This window comes from Rattus norvegicus, chromosome 17 (genome assembly GCF_036323735.1).
Source record: "Rattus norvegicus strain BN/NHsdMcwi chromosome 17, GRCr8, whole genome shotgun sequence".
Classification (NCBI taxonomy): Eukaryota; Metazoa; Chordata; class Mammalia; order Rodentia; family Muridae; genus Rattus; species Rattus norvegicus.
The window spans coordinates 7,770,578-7,793,067 of NC_086035.1; the positions used below are offsets into that span (position 1 = coordinate 7,770,578).

The following is a 22,490-nucleotide window of genomic DNA, read 5'->3' on the forward strand; positions in this document are numbered from 1 at the left end:
AACCACTGCTCTGCCTAGTAAGCTGTGTCAAGTGGGACTGACTAGAGCTCTGAGATCCTAATTAGGCCTCACTGAGGCCATGAGGGTTGAGTTGTGTTATTTGAGGCTGTAAATCTGCACGACTTTTCATGAGGCTCGGGCAGAGCAGGGATCAGGCACTGGATCTGTTAGGAAACCAGTTCCTGATTCTCTTCCTTATAGATAGGAGACAGAGCCCAGGACCTTTCCTTTAGCATGATGATTCGCTCCTTCTAAGAGGATGCAGAGTGGAGATGAACTGGCGTTGAGCCTTTCCCTTAAACATTCCTGATCTCTACACTGGGAGTTGGCTGACCAGTGAATGAATAGGTTCAGAGAGACAAGAGTTCTATATCATGTTCAGGGACAAGGCCCCGCCCACACAGACACTTCTTGTTCAGCAGTGAGGCCCCGCCCATGTAGACCTGGAGAAATCACTACTCCCCTGTTTTGGCTTGTCTGTTGGATTCCAAATCTACCTTTTAGAAATATAGGGGAAATTTTTTTTTTTAAATATTGGATTTAAAGTCAAATTAGCCCGGATTGAAGACGAGACCTTGTCATAAACAATTACTTGCTTAACTGGCTACCAGCTAGTAACATCTTCTGTGTCTTGGGCCCCTATACTTAAAATCAAGGGTGGAACAATTCCCATCTGAAGGAGCTGACTGAAGGGTCTTCATGCCTTGGAGATGGTTTGGGAGTTCTCGTTAGGTTTCATATGCCAGAACGTTGGTTCCTCAGTGTGACAGTTTTGAGAGGAGATGGCCCAGTCCAACTGAATTAGGTCATAAGAGCAATCACCCTCAGAAGGGATTAGTTTTGATCAGGAATATTTAGCAAGAGCAAGTTATGACTAAAGAAAGGCAGCCCCCTCTGCCTTCTGGCTCTCCGCCCTTCTGTCATACCATATAGTCTCTCCATCTCCCATCTGATGCCATCCTCCATGCTGTGATACAACCAGAAATACCTCACTAGAGGCACACAAACTTAGACTTAGAACCTCTAAATCTGTATGCTAAATAAAACTCATTTCTCTATAAGTATCCAGCATCAAGCCTTTTGCCATAGTACCTGAAAATAGATTAACACAGGTTAAACAATATAATGACCACTAAGCACAAGGCCTGACCTAGAAAATGTTCAGTGAATACTATTTTTATCACCATTGTAGTTATAATTAATGTATAGTGAATTAATGTTAAAATATCAAATTGATGCTATTTGTGGTAGTATACTACTACATATAGAGAAAGTAAGCAGTTCTCGTCTAATCTAAAAGATTAATAATCAACCCTATGTTAAACTCACAATTTAATTTTCTCTTGCACAACCACACAAAAGCCAGGCTTGGTTTCCATCACTCCTCCATATCTGCTGTTTAGTCAAGATGTGAAGACAGTGTTCCCCAACCCCTGAGTAGCAAAATATTGCTATATTTAGAAATTGTTCCCGGATGATGAATCACTAAGAAAATCATGAGCAGAAGATCCTAGAAGGACACAGAAGTGCATCCCATCCATTGATCAGAAGCCCACTGAACACCTATTCCTAAGGAGACACATTCTTGGGGGAATACAGCCAGGAGGGTCTTTCCAGATTACAAAGGGGAAATCATAAGTCTACACAAGCACGAGTATGCACACTGACAGTTACGACCTGTGATTGCTGTCTTTTAGTTACTTTTCTATTGCTGGGAAGAGGCACTATGACCTATGACCGAGACAACTTACAGAAGGTTTACAGTTTCAGAGGGTAAGAGCCATGACCATCACGGTAGGGAGCATGGCAGGGAGCAGGCAGGCATGACGCCGTAGCAGTAGCTGAGAGCTCACATCTTATCCACAATAACAAGCAATGGCATGAGCTGCTGAAACCCCAAAGTCTGCCTCTAGTGACACACCTCCTCCAACAAGGACACACCTCCTAATCCTTCCCCAAAAGTTCCACCAACTCAGGACCAAGTATTAAAACATGTCCATCTTTGGGGGAGGGATTCTCATTCAAACCACTGCAGTTAGCAAGTGAGCGGACCACTGATATGAACCACAGGAGTTCAAGACATTTCTAGGACTGGGGAACCAAGGACAATTTGAAGGTAGACAGGAAAGTAGACCTTGAAGGCTGATTATGACTAAACCAGGGAAAAACAAAATGGAACTTCTTTGACAAAAGACATAGGTCATACCTGGGGACAACAGGTACAGAGCTTGCCTAGAGACAAGGGTTCAGCATGGTTAGTACCACAAACAACCCAAGAGGGCTTCCTAGGAGTGGGTCCACTTTTCCTTTAATGTCAGTTCAGGACACAGCTCCCAGTAGAATAGAACAAAATGCTGCTTAGTTATGTGGAATGACCTCTTTGTGACACTGAAAGCACACCCAAGTGTTTAGTGGTCATTTACGGTCTTTGGGACTATGGCCATGACAACTTAACCTGACTAGAGACCCTGTCACATAATTCCACCCTCTAGACTCACTGCTATGGAGAGTACTACTGGCAAGTCTCAGCACTCTGCTCATCTCTAAAGGCCAGCCTCAGCCTCCTGCCAGGACACCTGCACTCAGTAAACAGCTCACTCCCTACTCTGCAACAAGTGAAATGTCATCTGTTTCTGTCCCTTCACCTCTGAGACTGGGGTATAGGCTGTTTCATGAATGAGTCTTCATCAGAAAACCATTTCTGAGAGGCGATAATGAGCCACAAGTACAGTCTTCACAGACACACGCCAACCTACAACCTGAGTGCAAATAATTCTAGTTGACTTTAAAAGCTGGGAATTAAGGAGAAGTAGGAGATAGGCATTAAGTTTTGCTATAGCCAGGAAATAGGGATAGAGCAATGAGATGAATGAGTGAGGTGAAATATTTGTAGAAGTACATGACCATGAGAGATACCCACCTCGCCTGCTACCTGGTAGAATTCCAGAATGTTCAGAGGAAGCTGCATGCTAGGCCCCTCAGCTCTGGAAATAACCAAGAAGCATGCCAGAGCTGGGTGGGTTGGGAAGTGTAGAAGTGAAGGGTGAGGGTGGGCTGCAGTCTAGTGAAGCACATGTAGACATGATCAGAATGGGACCTCCTACCCATCAACAGCAACAACAACAAACGACTCAGAGATATACAGATAACCAGGAGATGAATACGTTTAAATTTAGTACTATAAAAAACAATGCGGGGATGGGGTGGGGTGGACTTATAGACATAATTAAGAGCCTCAGATTATAACCAGAAATCTCCTTGAACTGAGTTCCAATTCATCTCCCCCAGTGCTTCAATTTTCTTAGGCCATCTCTCCAAACGGCAGTATGAGCTGCCTCCTGGCAAGCTCATCAACTCAGATCAATGGCCTTGGTGGCTTAAAGAGGTTGCCATTTCTGTGGCTTTCCAATCTGATGTGCTCCTACAGTAAAAAATAAATTCTGTGGAGACATAGATTCAGACATGTGCCTGCTTATCACACCTGGGAGGCAAGCAACCCTGCAGCCTCGTGCACACATGTGCTCCTTCCAGATGTGATGCCATGGGCAGGAAGAATTACATCTGCCCCCGCATCACCAGGAACCAGGTCTGCAGAGTGAACACAGGGGGCTTTGGCTGTGTCCTTTTGTTACATAGCCAATAGCAACCCCTGGCCTTGTTTTCCTCACCCTTTCCTTCTTTCCCTCCTGTCAGTCATTGCTTTCCTCACCCAGCCAGCATGATTCTTTACCATCCCTTCCCTCCATCCCAAACATTGGCAGTGATGTAAGGAATTAGCACCCTTCTGTTCCTCAGAGGGAGAAGGGCAGAAATTGCCCCTTGCCCCACCCTGAGGACAGAGCCCATGTTCTTGAGTAAAAGTGACACCTAGGGGAGATACCCAAAGGAGACTCTCTGGATGGAAAAGTAACAGGACTGAAATCCACAGCTCAGTCAGAGGCCAAGCTTGTCGGGATGGATGGGACAGTGGCCTGACTTAGGAAGATGCAGGAAGCGTCTTTGGGAGAGGCAGAGTAAGAATGTGGCCATGATTAGTTACATAGGCCAGCACTCAGGGCAAATGTCAGTGCTGCCTCAACATTCTTGTATTCCAATGCTGTCAGCTTTAAAATGAGCATCACTGTTCCAACATCGGATGATAAGGAATCAGTGAAAAACACATCTGTGAAATGAACATCACAGGCCTGATCCACTGCGAGTTCCCAGTAAATGTTTGCTTCTTTGCTTTTTACTGTTTTATGACAAGGAACTAAGAGCAGCAGATGTTGATGTCCAAGTCAACCAGAAGAAGAGAATTCAACATGTGAACTGGAATGGAAATAACTCAAGTGTGGAGTCAGACGGTGGCTGGAACCTGAAAGCTCTCCCAGGCCTGGAAGCCACTTGGGATGGCCCAGCCTTCGTTTCCTCAAGTGAAACACCGGGAGGAAACAAAAACACTAGAGCATGAGTGCATTTACATGTCTCCAGTTTGGAGGGTTTCTGTGAGAACTGTGTGTAACATGCTGTCTACAGTAGAGCCTCAAGAGAGAGTCTGGTGCCGTTCAGATTTCATGTTGCCCGATGCCCATGCTCTGTGCCAAACTTACTCAGCAAGCATCCTCCCTGGCAGAAGCTAAAAGCGAAGAGGTAGAAGAACTATCTAAATAGTGCTGAGGAGGACCACAGAGATGCCGCAGTGAGCTCAGGAACAGCATTAAAGCCATGCCCACCTTCGACCCTGAGCTATAGGTCATGCTGAGCACTCTGGGGCATTTTCACCACTCAGATCACGAAGCCCAGAGCAAGTTGCTCAGGATTGCACATCTACAGACTTTGAGTCAGGGTGGTCCTCCCTGGAATCTGAAGTCAACCACAGCACTGATGCAGACAGCACTGGTGCAGACAGCATTCTGTAAGGGAACGTGTGGATGGGGGGAAGCAACTAGATTCTAGTGGGATTCCAGGGCATGTGAAGCGTAAGGTACTAACTAACTAGGTCGGAGAAAGACAGAGGCAGAGAGAGAGGAGGGGGTGAGAAATGGCATTAGGAGCACCCATGATGATCCACGGTCTGAAATAACTCACCCTTTCCAGCGTCACCGGCAGCCCGCTCAGGAACTGGTGAATATCCCACTGCCACCCACCGCTGAACCACACTCTACTGGCTGGCCACACTGTTGATGTCTGTGCAGTCCTACTTCAAGCCCAGGACTCTTTCTTTGTTTCCAGTGTTGAGTACAATGCCCAGTGAGAGGAGTCTCTGGAAAAAGGTTTGTTGACTGAATTAGCAAGCAAACAAGCAGAAGCAGTGAACAGTAGGCCTTTCCAACTCTTTCACTTCCATGACTCAAGAGTGTGACCAAAAAACTTTCCAGACAGGAAGGGAAGAACATTGCTGCCAAGGAGCCCAGTGCTGTACGTGGTCCAATAGGAGGCGGCACTGCAGAGCAATTCTAAGTCACGTTGGCTCCACACGGAGAACAGAACCTGCTGGCTGTTGCCCTGTCTGTCTTCTCTGTTTCCAGAACAGACCTTTGTGATGCTGATGAAGAAGAGGAAAATCTCTCCCAGTCACATAAGACATTATTAAAGTAGGGTCTTTGATGGATATCTGTATAAAAGGATTCTCCCCACACGAGCACTGAGTTCATAAAATTCTTCTCCAGCTGAGTCTCTTTTCAGCTCAGTACAGCATGCATAGCCACATCTCCTTACTGTGTAGGTGAACCCTAGGACCTAAGAGCAAGATCCATCCATAAGGGATGTGAAAGTCACATGGCCCTACCATAGCTGCTTCCTTTCCCTGCAACATGTGGGACTTTCCATTTGGAAGGGGAGACGGGGGAGGTCAGGGCTCATGACCTCTAGCAGTAAATATGTGTGTCAGATGAACACAGTCCATGTGGTTCCTGCCTGCCACACCAGGGAACAGCTCGATTATAAGCTCCACTTTCAGTGGAAACTACCAGAGTGATAGAAGAGTGTCTTACTTACCGCTTAGGTGACATGGACCTACCAGAAACATTAACACCTCAAGAAAATTTCTCCTAAGACAAAGACAGAGGTCAGACAGAAGGACAGGAGGACCAAGAAGGAACAGAGAAAGTGAGGTGGGAGAGGGGAAAGAGCCACCAGCTTGTTTTGATTTATTGCATTTTCATGAAACACTAGGTCCTGTTTCCAGAACTCCCTAAGTACCCACTCATGGCTAGCTTGAGGGGACACTTTAGAGGACTTTAAAGAACACAGCTAAGCTTGGAAAGAACTAAGATCAACCCTCTGGCATCTGGCAAGGCCTAGAGCCCAGTCAGTCTGGCCATAGGTCCCCAGTTACCTGTCCAGCACAAGGAAAGCCTTGTGGTTTGTTTAACCTGCCTCGTATCAGCCCATGGGGGTCATTATCCCAGAAACACACACACACACACACACACACACACACACACGCACACGCACACGCACACACGCATGCACGCACGCACCCATTTAATAAGTAGTTAAAGTATTCTGACAACTTTACAATTATTATTTTTAAACATTGGACATTTCTTTGTGGGTAAAAGTAAGCAGGGAAAATGATGAGGGGAAGAATTTTCCTTTGAGATCTGAAAGAAAAATAGCAGACTAAAACCACAGCGAGGTTCAAGCTTTAGCCAATACGCCAGGGGTCCTCGCGGGCTAGCCGTACAGTCTCAGCACTGCAGAAGCACCTGAGCGATTACATATAAAGGAGGTTTTTAGCAGAAACTAGCTTTGGATATAAAGTTTACATTAATCATGAATGTGGTGCAGGTGAGCTGCTAGGATCATTGGCGTGGGATGGATCTGAGAACTAGAACCATGCGAAGCTGGTCTTTCGTGACCCCAGGGTCCTATTCCCAAGCTGGTGAATCCCAGTCTCCTGCCCAGTGTAGAGAACTGACCTCAATGCCACCCCCTGTAGTCTACCTACTCTTAGCTGCCTCCGTTACCCACTCGCTGAAGAGACTGTCTAGCTGGATTTCATTTCTTTCACAGAGTGGTGAGGCCTCATGTAAACCACCTTAACAGGCTCACCTGCAGCTCATTATAGACTCGTGGTTCTGTAGAATGGAGATCACATCCCTGGGAAAGACAAGAAGACAGTGCCATCAGCACCTCCCCGAAAGGGCTTTCCTAGAAGCCCGCTGTGCTCTGGGCCAGTATGGCTTGGGGGCGGGCGGGAGTGGCTCAGGCAAAGCTTCGGACCTCTGTAACTGGATGACAAAGGAAGCCAGCCTGAGACAATGGCAGTGTTCTGAGTCGCCCTCCTCTAGCTGTGGGCTTTTCTTCCTGGCCCCTCTCTGACCTTTGAAGCTCCTCCCCCACCCAAGCTCATCAGCTTCTGTTCCTTGTTATGTGGCCTTGCACAGATTTTCTGTGTCCTGAAGGTGGGCTTTATTTCTTACTCGTACCCTCGGATCAGGGATGATAGCTTTCTGTGCTTTAGAATAACAGGACAAAATTCTTTGCTACACACTGGACTAAATGGCATTGAGTTGTCTTCCAAGGCCTGCCAGAGAGAGAAAAGTGCCCACAGACAGGCAAGCATCAATTTGGCTTCAGCTATTTAGCTTCTGTCAAATTACTGGGAGCAGAGTACAAAGCCCATCTTCAGATAAATAGCAGATCTGAAGCAAGGCTGCTACACTGGGGGAAATAAATATGGCTGTGAAAATCAGCGAAGGTTTTGTCAGAGGCAGACAGGGCCTCAGAAGAGTCCCCTTCTCTTAGTGGAGGCCACTGTCTTCCTCCTCGGTGAGCAAGAGAGCATGGAGATGTATGGACCCCACCTTCTCAGAACCACGGAGTAGGCTCTTTCCACAAGCTAATGCTGTGACCGTAGTGAGAGCCTTCCGGGGCAGCAAGGTGTGGAAAGTCGCGGCGGGGTCACGTGGTCCTCCGAGATGCTTTCAGGGGCTTAAGTCTCTCCTCCTATTCAGACTGTGTCTCCAGAGCAAGGCCATTTCAGCACCTGCCCCTTCCAAGACGGAGTCTGGAGAGGACTGTGTTCGGCCAGCATTCCACTCTAGATCCAGGAGGACTAGACTCTGGGAACCCCAGCAGCATCTGCATCCTGTCACTTGTTGCCCTTAGCTGGAAGGAAATGGGTTATCATAGCACTTGCTGGCTTGGGGGCTCCTCCCTCAATCAAGGAGAGCCTTTTGGAAGGGAAGGCCGCCATGGTGGCTGTGAATCCAAAGTAATACGACAAGAACACCTCGCTGCAGCTGTAGGCCGCAGTATCGTGGGGGTCGAACGCGCACTGCCAGTGTCCTCACAGATGACCTGTTGTAAGTTTCCGAGGATGGAAAGCATCTGTACTGAGGATGCTCCATATTCCATATTGAACATTTTTAATGTTCTGTATTGTTCTCGTGTGGAATGTTTTGTATTTCTCGGAGTCAGTCACTGTACGTGTTCCCTCAATACCCAGTGAGGCCAGTGGGCAGGGAATGGCACATATTGCTTGGGCTGTGCAGTGGGAAAGCTTGTGAATGAAGCTGGGTCTTCTCTAGCTCATGGGAGTCCCCGGCAGGGCCAAAGGACAGGCCTGCCAAGCCAGTCGACTCCTTCCTTCTGCCGTGGAGAAAGATAAATGACGACATCAGTGTTCTCAGGATTGATTTCTACTCCCAGGATTTTTTAAAGCTTAAATATTGCTTATTGGGGTTGGGGATTTAGCTCAGCAGAGAGCGCTTGCCTAGCGAGCGCAAGGCCCTGGGTTCAGTCCCCAGCTCCAAAAAAAAAAAAAAAAAGAAAAAAAGAAAAGAAAAAAAAAAAACATTGCTTATTATAAGATTCTTCTGGCCAGGACCCGGGGTCAGCTAAACAGATGGCAGGGTGAGCAATAACTGTCCACAGAATACAGATGCTTTGGCCACAGCAACTCGAGCCATTGTGCTAGGTCATGCAGAATTAAAAAAAAAATTATCTACAAAATGTCTCTTTGCACGTGTGGGCAGAGTGCAGGAGAAGCCCCCACAGGACAATTGCCACCATGGTCCCTTCATCCCCTCACTCTCGTTTTTCTCCTTTCAACTGGCCTGTTTGCAGAACGAGCTGACGCAGTAGGAAAGAGGTGGCCAGGTAGCCCCAGTTACAGGAACTTCCTGCCAGGTACACAGCCTCTCAGCAGAACCCAGATACCTGAGTGCCAAAGCAGCAGGCCCAGTCCAATAGCTGTTCCAGCTGGGGATAAAAGCCCACTAGACGTTCATTTGTGACTTAGCTATAGAACTGACAGTTCCAAGAACAGGTCATGCTGAGAGAGGTGACTGATGTCCCCAAAGGAGGGCCCGGTACGGAGGCATACTGTACTCAGTGTTCTAGCACAAAGGCACTCAGCAGGCCCAGCCCAAAGCAGGAGCCAGTGAGGGAGCACTGTACAGTTCCTCCCACGATTCTGGAGGTGCTGTGCGCATCTCCCTCAGCTGCACAGAAACGTAATCCTTACCTTAATCCCCGAGGCAGTCTGATAAACTGTTTTGCCTGGGAGAATATTGGGGTTAAGTAGCTTGTCCATGGGCACTGAACTCAAAAATGAAAAAATACAATTCAAAACTGAAATTCCTACTCTAAAACCCTATTAGTGACTTCTGTGCTCCTCTGTGCTGCTTCCTGAAGAGCCCTATGCAGAGCTAAGTCTCTCCGATCAGATGGCCAGCCTGAAGTGGAGACAAACATTTACCCCAAAGCTGGGCAGAGAGTCCTCTCCAGGCCCTCTGGTTGAAGTAGCAACTTAGTCACTCAACATCTCTGGGTCAGAAGTCCCACTTTCCTCCACGCTGGCCCTCCCGTGCTTGCCACAGCTTCCCAGGTTCCAATGCTCCTCTCGGGTTGTGTACTGTTCAAGTGCTATGACGCCATTTTCCTGTTTGCATTTTGTTTTGTTTTTGTTTTTGTTTTTACAGTTCGTTGCCCACCCTAACTGTCAGCAGCAATTGCTTACCATGTGGTATGAAAATCTCTCAGGCTTACGGCAACAGTCTATCGCTGTGAAATTCCTGGCTGTCTTTGGAGTCTCCATAGGCCTCCCTTTTCTCGCCATAGCCTATTGGATTGCTCCGTGCAGCAAGGTACAGACTGCTTAGGGTGCATGTCATTTCCAGTTATTTCTTCTCCTTTCTTAGCATCTCTCAGGTCAGCAGACCTTTTCTGTGTTGTTCACGTATTACACAGAGCTGGGGCTGGGCGAAGCACTTGCCTGCAACACATGCTCTAAGCCCCAGCACCACAAAGAAAGATGAAAAGAAAAGAAGGGAGAAAGGGAGGGAGAGAGGAGGTACGGAGCGGGAGGGAGGGAGTGAAGTCCCGGTATACAAACAAGAATAGAAGATCCACAAACCGGGGAAAGCCTCGAGGTCTGTTTTTAATTATTTCTTTTTAAAGAGACAGGGGTGATGAGATAGGATATTTTAAGTGTGTGAGGTACCTCTGAATGGATCAATAACAGAATAGAAGATAAAGGTACCTTCCCTCTCCAGGGTGCTGAGGCTGTCCTCTAAGCTCACAGGACACTAATTAGCATCATGGTGTAGAAACTGCCATTGCTCCCCAAGAGCTTTCTCTTGGTTACATCTTCTTGGGAGAGTTCATTTTACTCCCGGTTACATTGTAACGTATGTGCTTCAAGAAGCAGTTCCGAAGCTAGAAAGAACTGGAGGGTTCCTCACAACATCCTTCTTACTTCCCTAGCCTCCTCCATCAAGAGGTTCTTGTCTACATTAAATAGACTATGAGGAGAAAAAGGCAGGGGGTTGGGGGACATCCAGAAGGATGGGACTCAGTATTTACCTAAGGAAGATACCAGAAGGGCAGGAGTGACAAGAGGAATAGGCCCCATAGGCACTCTGACACCCATGATGCTGTGGGTCCCACCTTCCTCAGGGCCCAGCCATTAGGACCCAAAAGCACCTGCACTGCAGGAAGAGTTGTTACCCAAAAGACCAAACCATGAAGAAGCCTTGAAACAATGGTCCATGGGTTTAAGACTGTCTTAAATACTCCTAAACTAAGTTTATCTAGTGATATCTTTTGAAATGAATTAAGCTTAGGAAACCCAACACTCACTGGAAAAGAGCATGCCTCCAGGGAGACTGGCTCCACAGACAGCTTGATCCACTAGTGCGGTTGCTGCAGTGTGGCCATTGAGTTGACACTCCTGTCAAGTCCACAGGTCGGGCACACAGAATGATGGGTCCAAGAATTCAGGCTGCTGCCACAGCCACCAAAGCAGCCAGGCAAGGAACTCAGCACCTCAGTGCAGGTAAGCAGTGCCAGAGAGGGAGAAGGCTTCCTCCCCCACAGAGAGCGAATCCCAAGACTGAACTCTGTGTTTGCTGTGTCTGGCCTTAACATCTACTGAGAGCTCTGCTTCTATGACAGCCTCATGACATGGACTTCTAAGTTGAAATTCTCCAGCTAATATATACATATATACATATATATATACATATATATATATATATATTACTCCCCTCCCCCTGTCCCTTCTTCCTACCCCAACAAAGCTGACTGTAACAGGTTCCAGAGCCCAGGTCCTGCCAACACTAGCAAACGGAGAGCCTCTGTCTCCCAGGAGCCATCTGCCCAGGGACCTTGGGAAAGATTCTACTTCTTCTTAAAGTTGTGGTAGGGCTGAGACTTAGCAAATAATATATACATGCTCAACCCTGCGTCTAAAAGCTATGTTTATAGGGAGGGCATTTGGGGATATCCAGACTTAGTGAGTGCAGAAAGCTAACATAGATATGGATGTCAGACTTACATTAACCTTCCAGGAGGTCAGACTTACATTAACCTTCTGGAAGGTGACAGAGGAAATTATTGCCGGATGATTTAGCCCTTGACTGGGACTTCCTTTCCTCTTTTCAAAAACTTGATTGACATCTGGTGCTCCAAAACCATTCAGTGACCACTCGAGGTAAACAGCGCTGACCATGAAGCAAACTGTCCCTTTGGCATATTTATTAGACTCCCAGGTCTCCGAGCAGCTGGGGAGCACGGTGAGTAGTGATTGACAGGCCTGGGTCTGTCACGTGGGATGGCTCTCAGTGCTACCACTCGTTACAAGGAAAGAGTCCCTCATTAAAGCGCTTGTCAAACTTGCTTTGAGGCAGCTAAGGGACAGATAAAAGAGTTGAGATATTTTTAGTCTTTCCTTTTACCACTTAGAAAGAAAAAAAAAACCTTTTCAAGTTTGGCAGAGATGTTGCTGGGAATTACAAAGAGGTCAAATCTTATGTGTGACAAAAGCAGCCTCTCTGAAGGCTCCTGATGTGCAGAATATCATGTCCTCCCAGGAGGAGGGCACTGCAGAGGAATCTAATAGGCCAATCTTCCAGTGAGGTCACAGCCTTGATAACTATTTCGGTAGCCTCACAGAGAATGGAGAACACAGTGCCATTCCAGGGATTCCATGTTCCAATGACATCATCATGTGCCCAGATGTTAGACCGCCATATTTGTTTATAAGCTGACTTGTAAAATGTCACTGCCACGTCTCATCAGCTGGCTCATGTCCATCAATGTCTAGTGGCTGTCAGGAGGCTCTGTTCCCAGCCCATTGGTGCATCTTCCTCCTACCAGCTACTGTCCTAATCACCAACACAGAGATTGTCTGACTGGCCTTCTGAGATGAACTCACTGTTAACTTCCTCTTGAACCCCTGAGCCTGTCTTTCTGTTTGGGGGAGTTTCCGGGGAAGGGAGTTAAATAGATTGCACAGCTGAGCATATCGATGGAAGTCCGGCTCACTGATGCCATTTGGAGAGCATTAGCAAGCAGCAGGTGTGTACAGGTGAGGGCGAGTGCAAACATGGGCTTGGGACTGGCCTTCCAGAAGCAAGGAAAAATAATAGAGATTCTGTTCCTCATTTCTCACTGCCATTGCCAACATGGCCGACATGGCCAGGAAGGCTGTTGTGAAGCCAGTGAGTACTTAAAAACGGAAGCATCCAGCTAAGTCGTTTCTTAACATCTTTATCCCTCTCAGAGAGTGCTCCTGTGCCCGAGGGCCTTTGTGGCTGACTAGCCTGTGGGTTAGCCAGCTTCAGTGCTTTGCGAATGCTCCACTAGGTCGTGTGCCTGCCAAAACCTCGGGCAGTGTCTCTTCAGCAGGTAGGGCCGAGGAGGAGTCAGCATCATGGCTCTGTCGAGGAGCTGCAGTCCAGTTAAAATTGTGACAGGAGAAGCCACTTCCTCATCCTTAGCCTTTGCTCTTCAGCTCTTGCCAAAATCAGTCCCGGAAGTCAAGCAGGAAAATGGAACAGTTCTAGAATCCAACCTGAGGTCTCTGCCGTGTGCCGTCTACCAATCTTTCCTGCCACGAAACTCCGGGTGGAAAGAATATCCAAGTATTCGTAGGAACTCCCCTCTCCATCCCAAACAAGCATCCAGTGAGAACAGGGCTTCAGCAGCTTTGAAAGATTCCGCCCTTCACAGTCCAGGCACCAACCAGAGGTTACAAAGGGCTCACCCCCTGCATTTGTTTCTACCAGAAAGCAGGCCTAGGCTACAGGAGATCACAGTTCAACTTCCTAGTCACGGTGATGGAAGGAGCTTGTGTGTCTGCTCACAGGGCTCATCTTACACTGTCACCACTTCTGCCACCCAGTCCCTAGGGGCAGGCAGGCAGCAGGCACCTGCTGGGACAGGGCTGGGTGGTGCCAGAGGCTGGCCACTCTGCTGCTATGCAGTCTGAGCCCTGCACTGTTGGTCCTCATTTAGGTTTTCCCATCATTTTACATCTGTGTCTCTTCTCCTTAAGGGAAGGGCCCATGGTTGACAGCTGTCTTCTCTCTGTCTCCTCTAGTTCCATAGCTGGCCCTCCAAACAGGCTTGTGGCATGTGCGATGGTCCTGTGTGGGTCCTTCATGAACCCTTGCATGCATACCTGCCACGAGTCAGCCAAGGAGCTGGAGCAATGGCGCAGTGCTAAGAGAGCTTGTTGCTGTTACAGAGAATTAGGGTTCGGTTCCCAGCACTCACATGATAGCTCCAGTTCCAGGGGACCCAACGCTCTCTTTAGACCTCAGAGTACCGGGCACACATGAGTCGCAGGCATAAATGGAGGCAGGAACTCCGTAGAATAAATAAATATAAAGAAAAGTTTTCAAGGATTCTGTTGAGTCGCTCGGGCTTCCACTAGGGGAGTTCCTCAACCGTCACCCCCGTAGACCAAGAGCTCGCTACAGAGCAGGTACCATTTGCTGGGTGCCACGTCAGTCACCACTTACATCAACCACAGGCGGGTGTCTACGTTCTCATCCCCATTTTATAGACGACACAGAGACACTCGTCAATCGACCACCGAAAGTCTGTGGCACTGCGACTGAAACTGAGTGTCTACGGGTCAAGAGATTTGCCCACGGTTGTGGCGAAAGCATCTGTGTGCCTACACACAGCTTCAGTGGAGCTGCATGCCAACTTCTCTAGGAAAGAGAAATCAAACCTGCCACAGGCCTGACTCCTGTTCCCTTCCCCCCTCACTGGAAACCCTATCTTGTAAAAACTACCATCTCCCAGTACTTCTTGAGCCCCTGAACGAAGGGTGGCCTCACACTGTAATAGGAGACTCCAAAAACAATCCACCCTCATAAAAAGGAAGATACCTGAGCCCTAGGTCAGGCTTCTTCTATTTGGATTTTTGTTGCTTTTAATTTGTTTTAAATGTACTCGTGTGTATGTCTGTCTATGAGTGTGTATGCCACTTGGGTAGAGTTCCCATAGGAGCCTGAAGAGGGTGCTGTCTCCCCTGGAGCTGGCTACAGGTTATTTGTAAGTTACCCAATATGGGTGCTGAGAACCAAGCTCAGATCATCTGCAAGAGCAGCAAAAGCTCTAAGCCTCCGAGCCATCTCTCCAGCTCTTGATTTTGCTAAGACAACATCTACTCCCGATGCTAGCCTGGGGCTCCCTAAGGAGCTCAGACTCAAATTCCTGATGTCCTGCCTCATCTCCCAGTACAGACTCATGGCGACTGCTGTGCTCTCACTCACAGGCCTCAGTAGTGATGGAGCGACTTCTGTGCATTTCCAGCCTCACAGCCTTCACGCTGTAGGCAGGGTGGACTGTGTCACAGCTCCCAACACCCCAGCATCAGCTATGAGCCTAACGCTGCAACCTTGGCTTGGCTCTAGCAGTCCCAGAGCTGAGAGGCCTTCCTGGTTACTCTTTTGTCTTCTCTTGGCTCATCAGTCAGGCTTTAGAAAGCAGTCCTTCCCTGAGTAATTTACTGCAGAAATTATCTTTGTGAGTAAAACAGAAAATTTCAAACACACACACACACACACACACACACACACTCATAAACACACATAAATACATTCACACACATACTTACACATACACTCACACACAAACACACTCACATAAATACACACAAAAACATACTCTTTTTTTTTTCTTTTTTTCGGAGCTGGGACCAAACCCAGGGCCCTAGCAAGCGCTCTACCACTGAGCTAAATCCCCAACCCCACAAAAACATACTCTTACACACATAAACACTCACATACACCACATAAATACACACACTCACACACATTCATACATACTCACATACAACCATACACACTCTAAACACATAAACACACACTCACTTCCAACACATACTCATATAAACAAACACACATACACAGACAGCAGTGGCAAACCTTTATAATCCCACTACTAGAGGCAGAAGATTGCCATGAGCTTGAGGCCAGCCTGTCTCAAGAGAGACAGACAGACAGACAGACAGACAGACAGAGAGACAGAGAGACAGAGAAACAGAGACAGACAGAGAGAGAAAGGAAGAGGAAAAAGCAGGAAAAGGAAAAAAGATATGGGAGGAGGGAGGATAGGAGGAGGAAGTGGAGGAGGAAGAGTGGGAGGAAGAAGAGGAGGAGGAGGAAGAAGAGGAGGAGGAGGAACCACTGAAATGACTGGCCCTCATCTGCCAATGGCTTACCCAAGTTCAGAAGAAGGTCCATCCATCCCTAGTCTCACCTCCCCACCCTATTGCCTACATCAAGTGAAAATGGAGACCAGGGTAGTTTCCAAATCAGTACAGGGCATTGTGAGAGTCACTTCTGCAGTAAACAGAATCATTTTTAAGAGGCTCATCTGCTGGAGGACAATATGCTGAAAAAGGGACCCCCAGGGCCAGCTTAGGCAGGAAGCAGGTGCCTGGCCTGAGATAGGATCTGCTCCACAGTCTCAGATGACCGTCAGTGGGAGACCCCACGCCACGCAGTCCACAGAGAGATGGCGGGTGCTCTTTAAGAGCTGTCTTTCTCAGTGTCTCCATCTTTCTTTGATGGACCTTCTGCAAGACACAGATCTGGTAGCTGTTAGTCCTGTCTGTTCCTCAATGCCTCCGCTCCCAGAACTCACCTTCCCTTGTTGCTTATGAAACCACAGACAGGGACAAGATACGATGTTTCGGCTACTCAGGAACAATTCCATGAATACTTAAGGATGTCCAAGGTCAGATGGTTGGGGAAAAAAGTCTCTAAGATGGGAATATCCATAGCTACAATGTTGAAAAATTCGAACTAGATACCCGATGTATAACAAACCAAAGTGCAACATGGTGTAATTCAGACACAGCCTGATCCTACTGAATTCATGTGAGATACTGTCTGTCCTTCCAGTCTGCATTATCAAATTAACATGTTCCTACTGTTAAAAATAAAACAATAAATGCAGTTATATATAATAACTTACAGCATTAAAGTATATAGAAATGTTATTTGGTAGGGGTTTGTGGGCCTATGGTTGTCAGACAAACATCTCTTTACCCCGCTGGAGTTGTTCCTAGTGTGTCTGTCTTACAGTAGTCTACATGTGCACACCGGTGACCTTGAACATGGCCGTGGACTCCTAATGCCTGGCTTGGTCATGAATGTTTTAAAAAGATAAAAACTGGCTGCATATTAAAATTCCAATAAATGTATCTCATGACATTCAAACAATTATAAATCATGTTATCCTGACAATAAGAACAGAGAGTGGCTACTGACTGAAACACAATAGAAGAATGTCATCAAGCCATCTGATGTGCAAACATTGTCGGAACACAGCTGTGATCTAGGGAGTCTTACCTTAGAGAAGTCCCTGTGGTTGACAGTCAGGCTGATACTGAGGCTCCCAGGTGACATTTACCTCCAGGACTCCTAAGTGAGGTGACACGGGAACATCAGTCAATCAGCCACTGGTCATAACTGAATCCACCCTGGAGGAGGAGCTGGGATGCTAAAGAGATTCCCCTCCTTCTCAGTAGGCCTGGGGGAAGGGTCAGACTTGGTGAGAGAGGTGAGTTGGCCTAGGGGAGACCCCCAGGGATCTCGTCAGCATGGTGATCAAGATGCCACCAATGGCTTGCTCCCTGGGAAGGCAGGTGCATTCTGGGTCATTCTAGACTCAGTGGGAACAACCACACTGACTAACAGACCACAAGGAGAAATCAGTGAACTTTAAGACAGCATCATGAAGCCTGTGTCCTAAACTTGCTGGCTATAAAATTATAAATTATAAACTATGTTTTAGAGACAGGTCTTCCCTATGTAGCTCCAGCTGGCCTTGAAATGGTGACCCTACTGCCTTACCCTAGACAACGGCAAAGATACAAATATCAAGACCTGTCTAACTTTATGTAAGTGCAGTTCACGTAATATTAGGAAGCTTATGGCGCTGAATAAATACAAGAAAAACAAAAACAGCCATCCAAACCCAAGCAAATGGGTAGATCCTGGTTAGATACTGTTCCTCAGACTGGAAGGGAGTAAGACCATATCCATGAGGCTGGGGGTACCAGGGTCAGCTGATGTAACCTGATTATGTGTTTGTGTGTTCTATTCCTTTAGCCCCTTCCCCTCAGACTTGTAAATAGGAAAAAAAAAATCTTTGAACTCAGTAGAACATAGATTTGGTTAAGCATCTGCTCATATGAAAGTACAAGAGAAAATGTCTATGTTCCTTCCAGTTTCTGTCCAGGGTGGGGGAGTCTCTGGTTAAACTGTGTTTTTATAAAACAAAGGCACGTGTTTGACACACAAGCTGTCATTTTAACATGTCCTCTACACACTTTGTCTCCAGCTAGGACGAACCCTGAGGAGCCCTTTCATGAAGTTCGTAGCCCACGCGGTGTCTTTTACCATCTTCCTGGGACTGCTAGTTGTGAATGCATCCGACCGGTTTGAGGGTGTTAAGACTTTGCCCAACGAGACCTTCACAGACTACCCCAAACAGATCTTCAGAGTGAAAACCACGCAGTTCTCCTGGACGGAGATGCTCATCATGAAGTGGGTCTTAGGTAAGCCAGCTGCTCTGTCCTTCCCGTCTCTCTAAGATGACATCACTAAGTACCGACTTCTGGACCTCTGTGTCTGTGCACCATGAAAATCAAGATGCTGTGCACGAGGCAACATAAACCCCAATTTTGAAAGGAGATGCTCAGGGAGGGACACCTGCTAGGCACTCTGGCTTACAGGTGTAGTGCATATGGTTATAAGGTGGCTTTGCGTAGGAAACGTGTTGATCATTTAGTTCCCTACAAGCCTTAGAACAAGCCTAATTTAAGAAAGGTAAAATTTCGTAGCTTAAAAGACACTTAAATTCCATAGCTTAAAGTACACTTGTGTTAATCCGCATAAGTGGATTTTGTATAGTAAATATTATCTAAAATTTGGGTAGTGCCTTAGTTAAGTTTCTATTGCTATAATAAAGAGCTTGACCAAAGGAAACAAAGGGAGGAAGGGTTATTTGACCTATACCTCGTGGGTTGCAGGCTGAGGGAAGTCAGTGCAGGGACTCAGGACAGGAACCTGGGGGGAGAAACTGAGGCAGAGGCAATGGAGGGGTGCTGTTTATGGGCTTGGTCCTCCTGGCTCGCTCAGACTGCTTTTTTTCCATCGGGTAGGACCACCTGCCCGGAGGTGGCGCTGCCCACAGAGGACTGGAACCTTCCACATCAATCATCAGTCGATGGACTCTCCCACAGACTTGCCACGGTCCAGTCCAATGGAGGCATGTTCTCAACACACACGCACACATGCACGCATGCTCACCAACACAGAGAGTGAAGTTAAGTCCTGGTTCTACCTTCCAGCCCCATGCTCCCAGAAATAAGACTCAGACTCAAATTATATTTATAAATACCTTGGCCATATAGCTAGGCCCTACTCTGACTAGACCATTGCTAAAGATAGCCCAGTTATTTTAACCTACATTTTGTCACATGGCTAGTTTCCCGTGCTTAGGTACCCCAAGTCCATGTCACCTCCTCATCTTTTCAGGCTCCTCCCCCTGCCTTCTTCTCTCCCAGAATCCTTTCTCCTCCGGATGTCCCACCTCTATTTCCTGCATAAGCCATAGGCCACAGGCTTTTTAATTGACAGGTGAGGCAGCCATACAATACACAAGATGACACCTCCCTCCCTCCCTGCCTCCCTGCCTCCCTCCCTCCCTCCCCTTCCTCCATCTTCGGTAGCATGTGTTATTTGTTTAAATTAATGTGCTAAGTGGTTGTGAGTTCCTATCTGTGCTGATATTTTGTGCTTTCAAGCTTTGCCACAATTTCCTAGGGAATGGCTCCCGATGTCCCCCTTTATTACTGGAAGTGGCTAGAGCTGAATGCAGAAAAATGCTATTGGTTCCAGTGTTTATTCTAACACTGAAAGCTGCAAATCAGTTAACGGGAGAAAAACGAAAACTTGCCAAAGCTATCTTCAGGGAAATAATAAATAGGCAAAACCTTCATAAACTGCAGACTTTATACCGCAAAGGTCTGGAGTTAATGGGGATATTTCTAGTGAAATAAAAGCTTTAAAAGAACTGAAATTCGTGCGGCAAGGAGAGTTGGTCAGTTAATTTAATTAGTTTGACCGTATTCACCCAGATTTTGCTTTCCTGACAAGTATTTAATATTTGTATAATTATTTACAAGTATTAAGTCAAAAATATAATCAGGCTCAAAGTGTTTGTGCCATCAAACAGCAAAAATCATGAATGGATTTGTAAAATGATTGCACAGCACATGCCCTGTACTGATGCCCAAGAAAGTTACAAGGGATAAACCACCAGAGAGCATCATGGCTGCCCAACCCGGAAACACATGGGAAAACAGCCCTACAAGACCACAAGCAGGCAAGTGGAGATTGTGAGAATGTGTTGACCTGGGGCAGTCAGGGGAGTAGGCCATCCTTCCCAGGGACATGTGATCATCTGGCAAGCCTGTGGCCAAGGAATTGTTTAGTCAAGTCATTGACACTACAGTTGAATAGGGAAGACACAGAAGCCTGGTACAGGCTGAGGTCTGCGGCCTTTCCTAGTTCAGGACCTATCCCAGGCCTCTCTCAGACAGCCCCTTGGTTTAACATCATCAAACACTTTAACATTAGGCACTTTTAGACATTCGCAGTGTGAGTTTATAAGTAAAAATGTAAAGTGTTTACAAGTTTCTCTTTCATCCCACTTTCCCAGACCGCAGTGAGTACAAGACCCCTCTCTTTAGACAAATGCAGTTACTATAAGCTAAGCCTCCTAGGACATGCCATTTTCCTGAGGCCTCTTCTGGCTCTTCCTAGGTGTCAGCCTTTCTGCAATAGTGGAGGTGTGTCTCCAGACGATGGCTCTCAGGGTTACACAGCCTGATTTCTGCCCATCAGGGCAGAGATGTGTTTTCAGGAGTTAATCATCTCAAGTGTTGGAAAAAACAAGAGCCACTCACAATGGCCTCTTTCTTGCCTTGTTTAATACAGAAAAAAAAGTCTTTGCTGTCTTACTAAAGGGGGGAAACTTGCAAAATGTTTATTATAGATAGTCTTTAAAAGTACAATACTCAAGAAAGGAACAGAATGAACCCGTGTGTCTGTCTCTCATCTTAAATAATTAGGGAGCCATGGCCAGTCTGGCCCCTTCCCCTTTTCCTTCAACCCTTGTTATTCTGAAATAAGGTCTGAGATCATGAAACTTTCATGTGTTTAAAAAACAAAACAAAAAAAAACTATGTATTATTTCCATATGTAGAGCGACACACACCTTAATCCCAGCACTCCGGAGGCAGAGGCAGGTAGGTCTCTGGGAGTTCGCGGCCAGCCTGGTCTACTACGCAGTGAGTTGCAAGCTAGTCAGGGCTATGGAGAGTACCGCCACACAGTAAAGTCTGTTTTCTTCTTTTTCTTTTTGATCCTGAGCCCTCTCCAGTTCATGCTGCAGCTCTGTTTGCCATGTCTATGAATTTCCATCCCAGGAACTTTCTTCATTCCAGATATACTTTTTGCTTCATGAAATTTATATTCTTTTCATATTTCTCAATTCTTTTTATATCTTTATATCTCTCATTTCCTTCCTCAGTGTGTCTGCATTTCCCTGTAAATCCTTGAATATATTGTCTATATTTATGGTGCTTTTTAAAATTCTGTGGTTTTTTGTGTAATTCCCCCTGACTAGTCTTTCTCCTAGAAGTTGACATTGACCAACATCGATCGATCGATAAGTACTTCACAAACTGTTGTTGAGCATCTGAGTTTGGTTGCCTGAGCCATTTCTCTTGCTATGACAGAAAAACTAAGGCTGGGTAACCCATAAAGCAAAGAGGATTATTTTGGCTCTTGGTTGGGGCAGGGGGATGCCTAAGACAAGGCAGCTGTGTCTGACAGGACCTCATGGTAGAATGTGGGGACAAAGCCAAGTGTTTGGTTTCATGATCCCTGACCTTGCTTGAAAATAGCACAGGGTGGCGAAAAGGGAAACTGGGCAAGATTGACCATAAATCCTTAATGTGGGAAGACAAAGCAAGTGAATGGAAGAAGATACCAGAGGTGGCTTCACCTCATGACAACCCTGCCACCAATCCTCCCCAGGACCAAGAAGCCACTGGTGTGAGGAAAACACTAATCCACACCCATGACCCATCGGCCGCTCCCCTCATCAGCCCAGCTTTCTCAACACTGGCACACTGAGCCTCTTCCTTACTCCGTCATCAAGCCACAGCAGTGGCTTCCTCTAAAGACTGGCCTTATGCAGACTGCGTATTAAGCTTTTGCTTATCACCTTGAGTCATTTTTTTGTTGTTGTTGTTAGAGGCCTCTGGAGGCCATTACCATAGGGACTGTTCAGCTGGTGCTGATTTTATCATGGTTACTTATTTCTGTGCTGTAGAACTCACTTCAGGGGTCTTTACTAGAGGCCTCAGGTGTCAACAATGCCTTTCGGTTCTGGGTGGGCACAGATCAGATGTTTCCCCACACGGGTGAGCTTTCTGGCTGTTGTGTGTAGGATTCCATTCCATGTGCTCGTGGCTTGGAGCTCAGCCCGGACCCGACTTATACATCTGGAGTCTTGGCTCCTTTTCAATGTCTGTGCTCGTGGGTTTGGTTTGCCCTCAGGCTTACACAGCACCCTTCCCTCAGAAGCTTGTTGTAGGACATCTTATCATCCCCCTCTCCAGCCAGTGACCCTGCCTCTGTGCTTTGAACTTCCTCTGGGGCGCTGCAGATGGGGGCATG

At 47.0% G+C, this 22,490-nt stretch overlaps 1 protein-coding gene and 1 long non-coding RNA gene across 9 annotated transcripts in view; one reads left to right on the forward strand and one right to left on the reverse strand.

The window, feature by feature from the left end:
* The window catches only part of Trpc7 (transient receptor potential cation channel, subfamily C, member 7), a 131,111-nt gene that overhangs the window by 62,624 nt on the left and 45,997 nt on the right, over nucleotides 1-22,490 (forward strand). Inside the window, exons 4-5 of one of the 2 annotated variants that reach the window (NM_001191691.3) lie at nucleotides 9,912-10,076; nucleotides 18,079-18,295. In NM_001191691.3, the coding sequence (NP_001178620.2) occupies nucleotides 9,912-10,076; nucleotides 18,079-18,295 (382 nt within the window). The remainder of the gene's footprint in view (nucleotides 1-9,911; nucleotides 10,077-18,078; nucleotides 18,296-22,490) is intronic. The other variant, XM_017600463.3, reaches the window with a different exon arrangement.
* LOC102555284 (uncharacterized) overlaps nucleotides 1-22,490 on the reverse strand; it is a 65,750-nt gene that overhangs the window by 34,013 nt on the left and 9,247 nt on the right. For 4 of the 7 annotated variants that reach the window (XR_005495719.2, XR_005495720.2, XR_005495724.2 and 1 more), the window contains exon 3: nucleotides 17,085-17,156. This is a non-coding gene — a long non-coding RNA (uncharacterized LOC102555284). Of the gene's footprint in view, nucleotides 1-5,067; nucleotides 5,719-17,084; nucleotides 17,157-22,490 lie in introns of all 7 variants that reach the window. The other 3 variants (XR_001841761.3, XR_001841760.3, XR_005495721.2) reach the window with 2 other exon arrangements.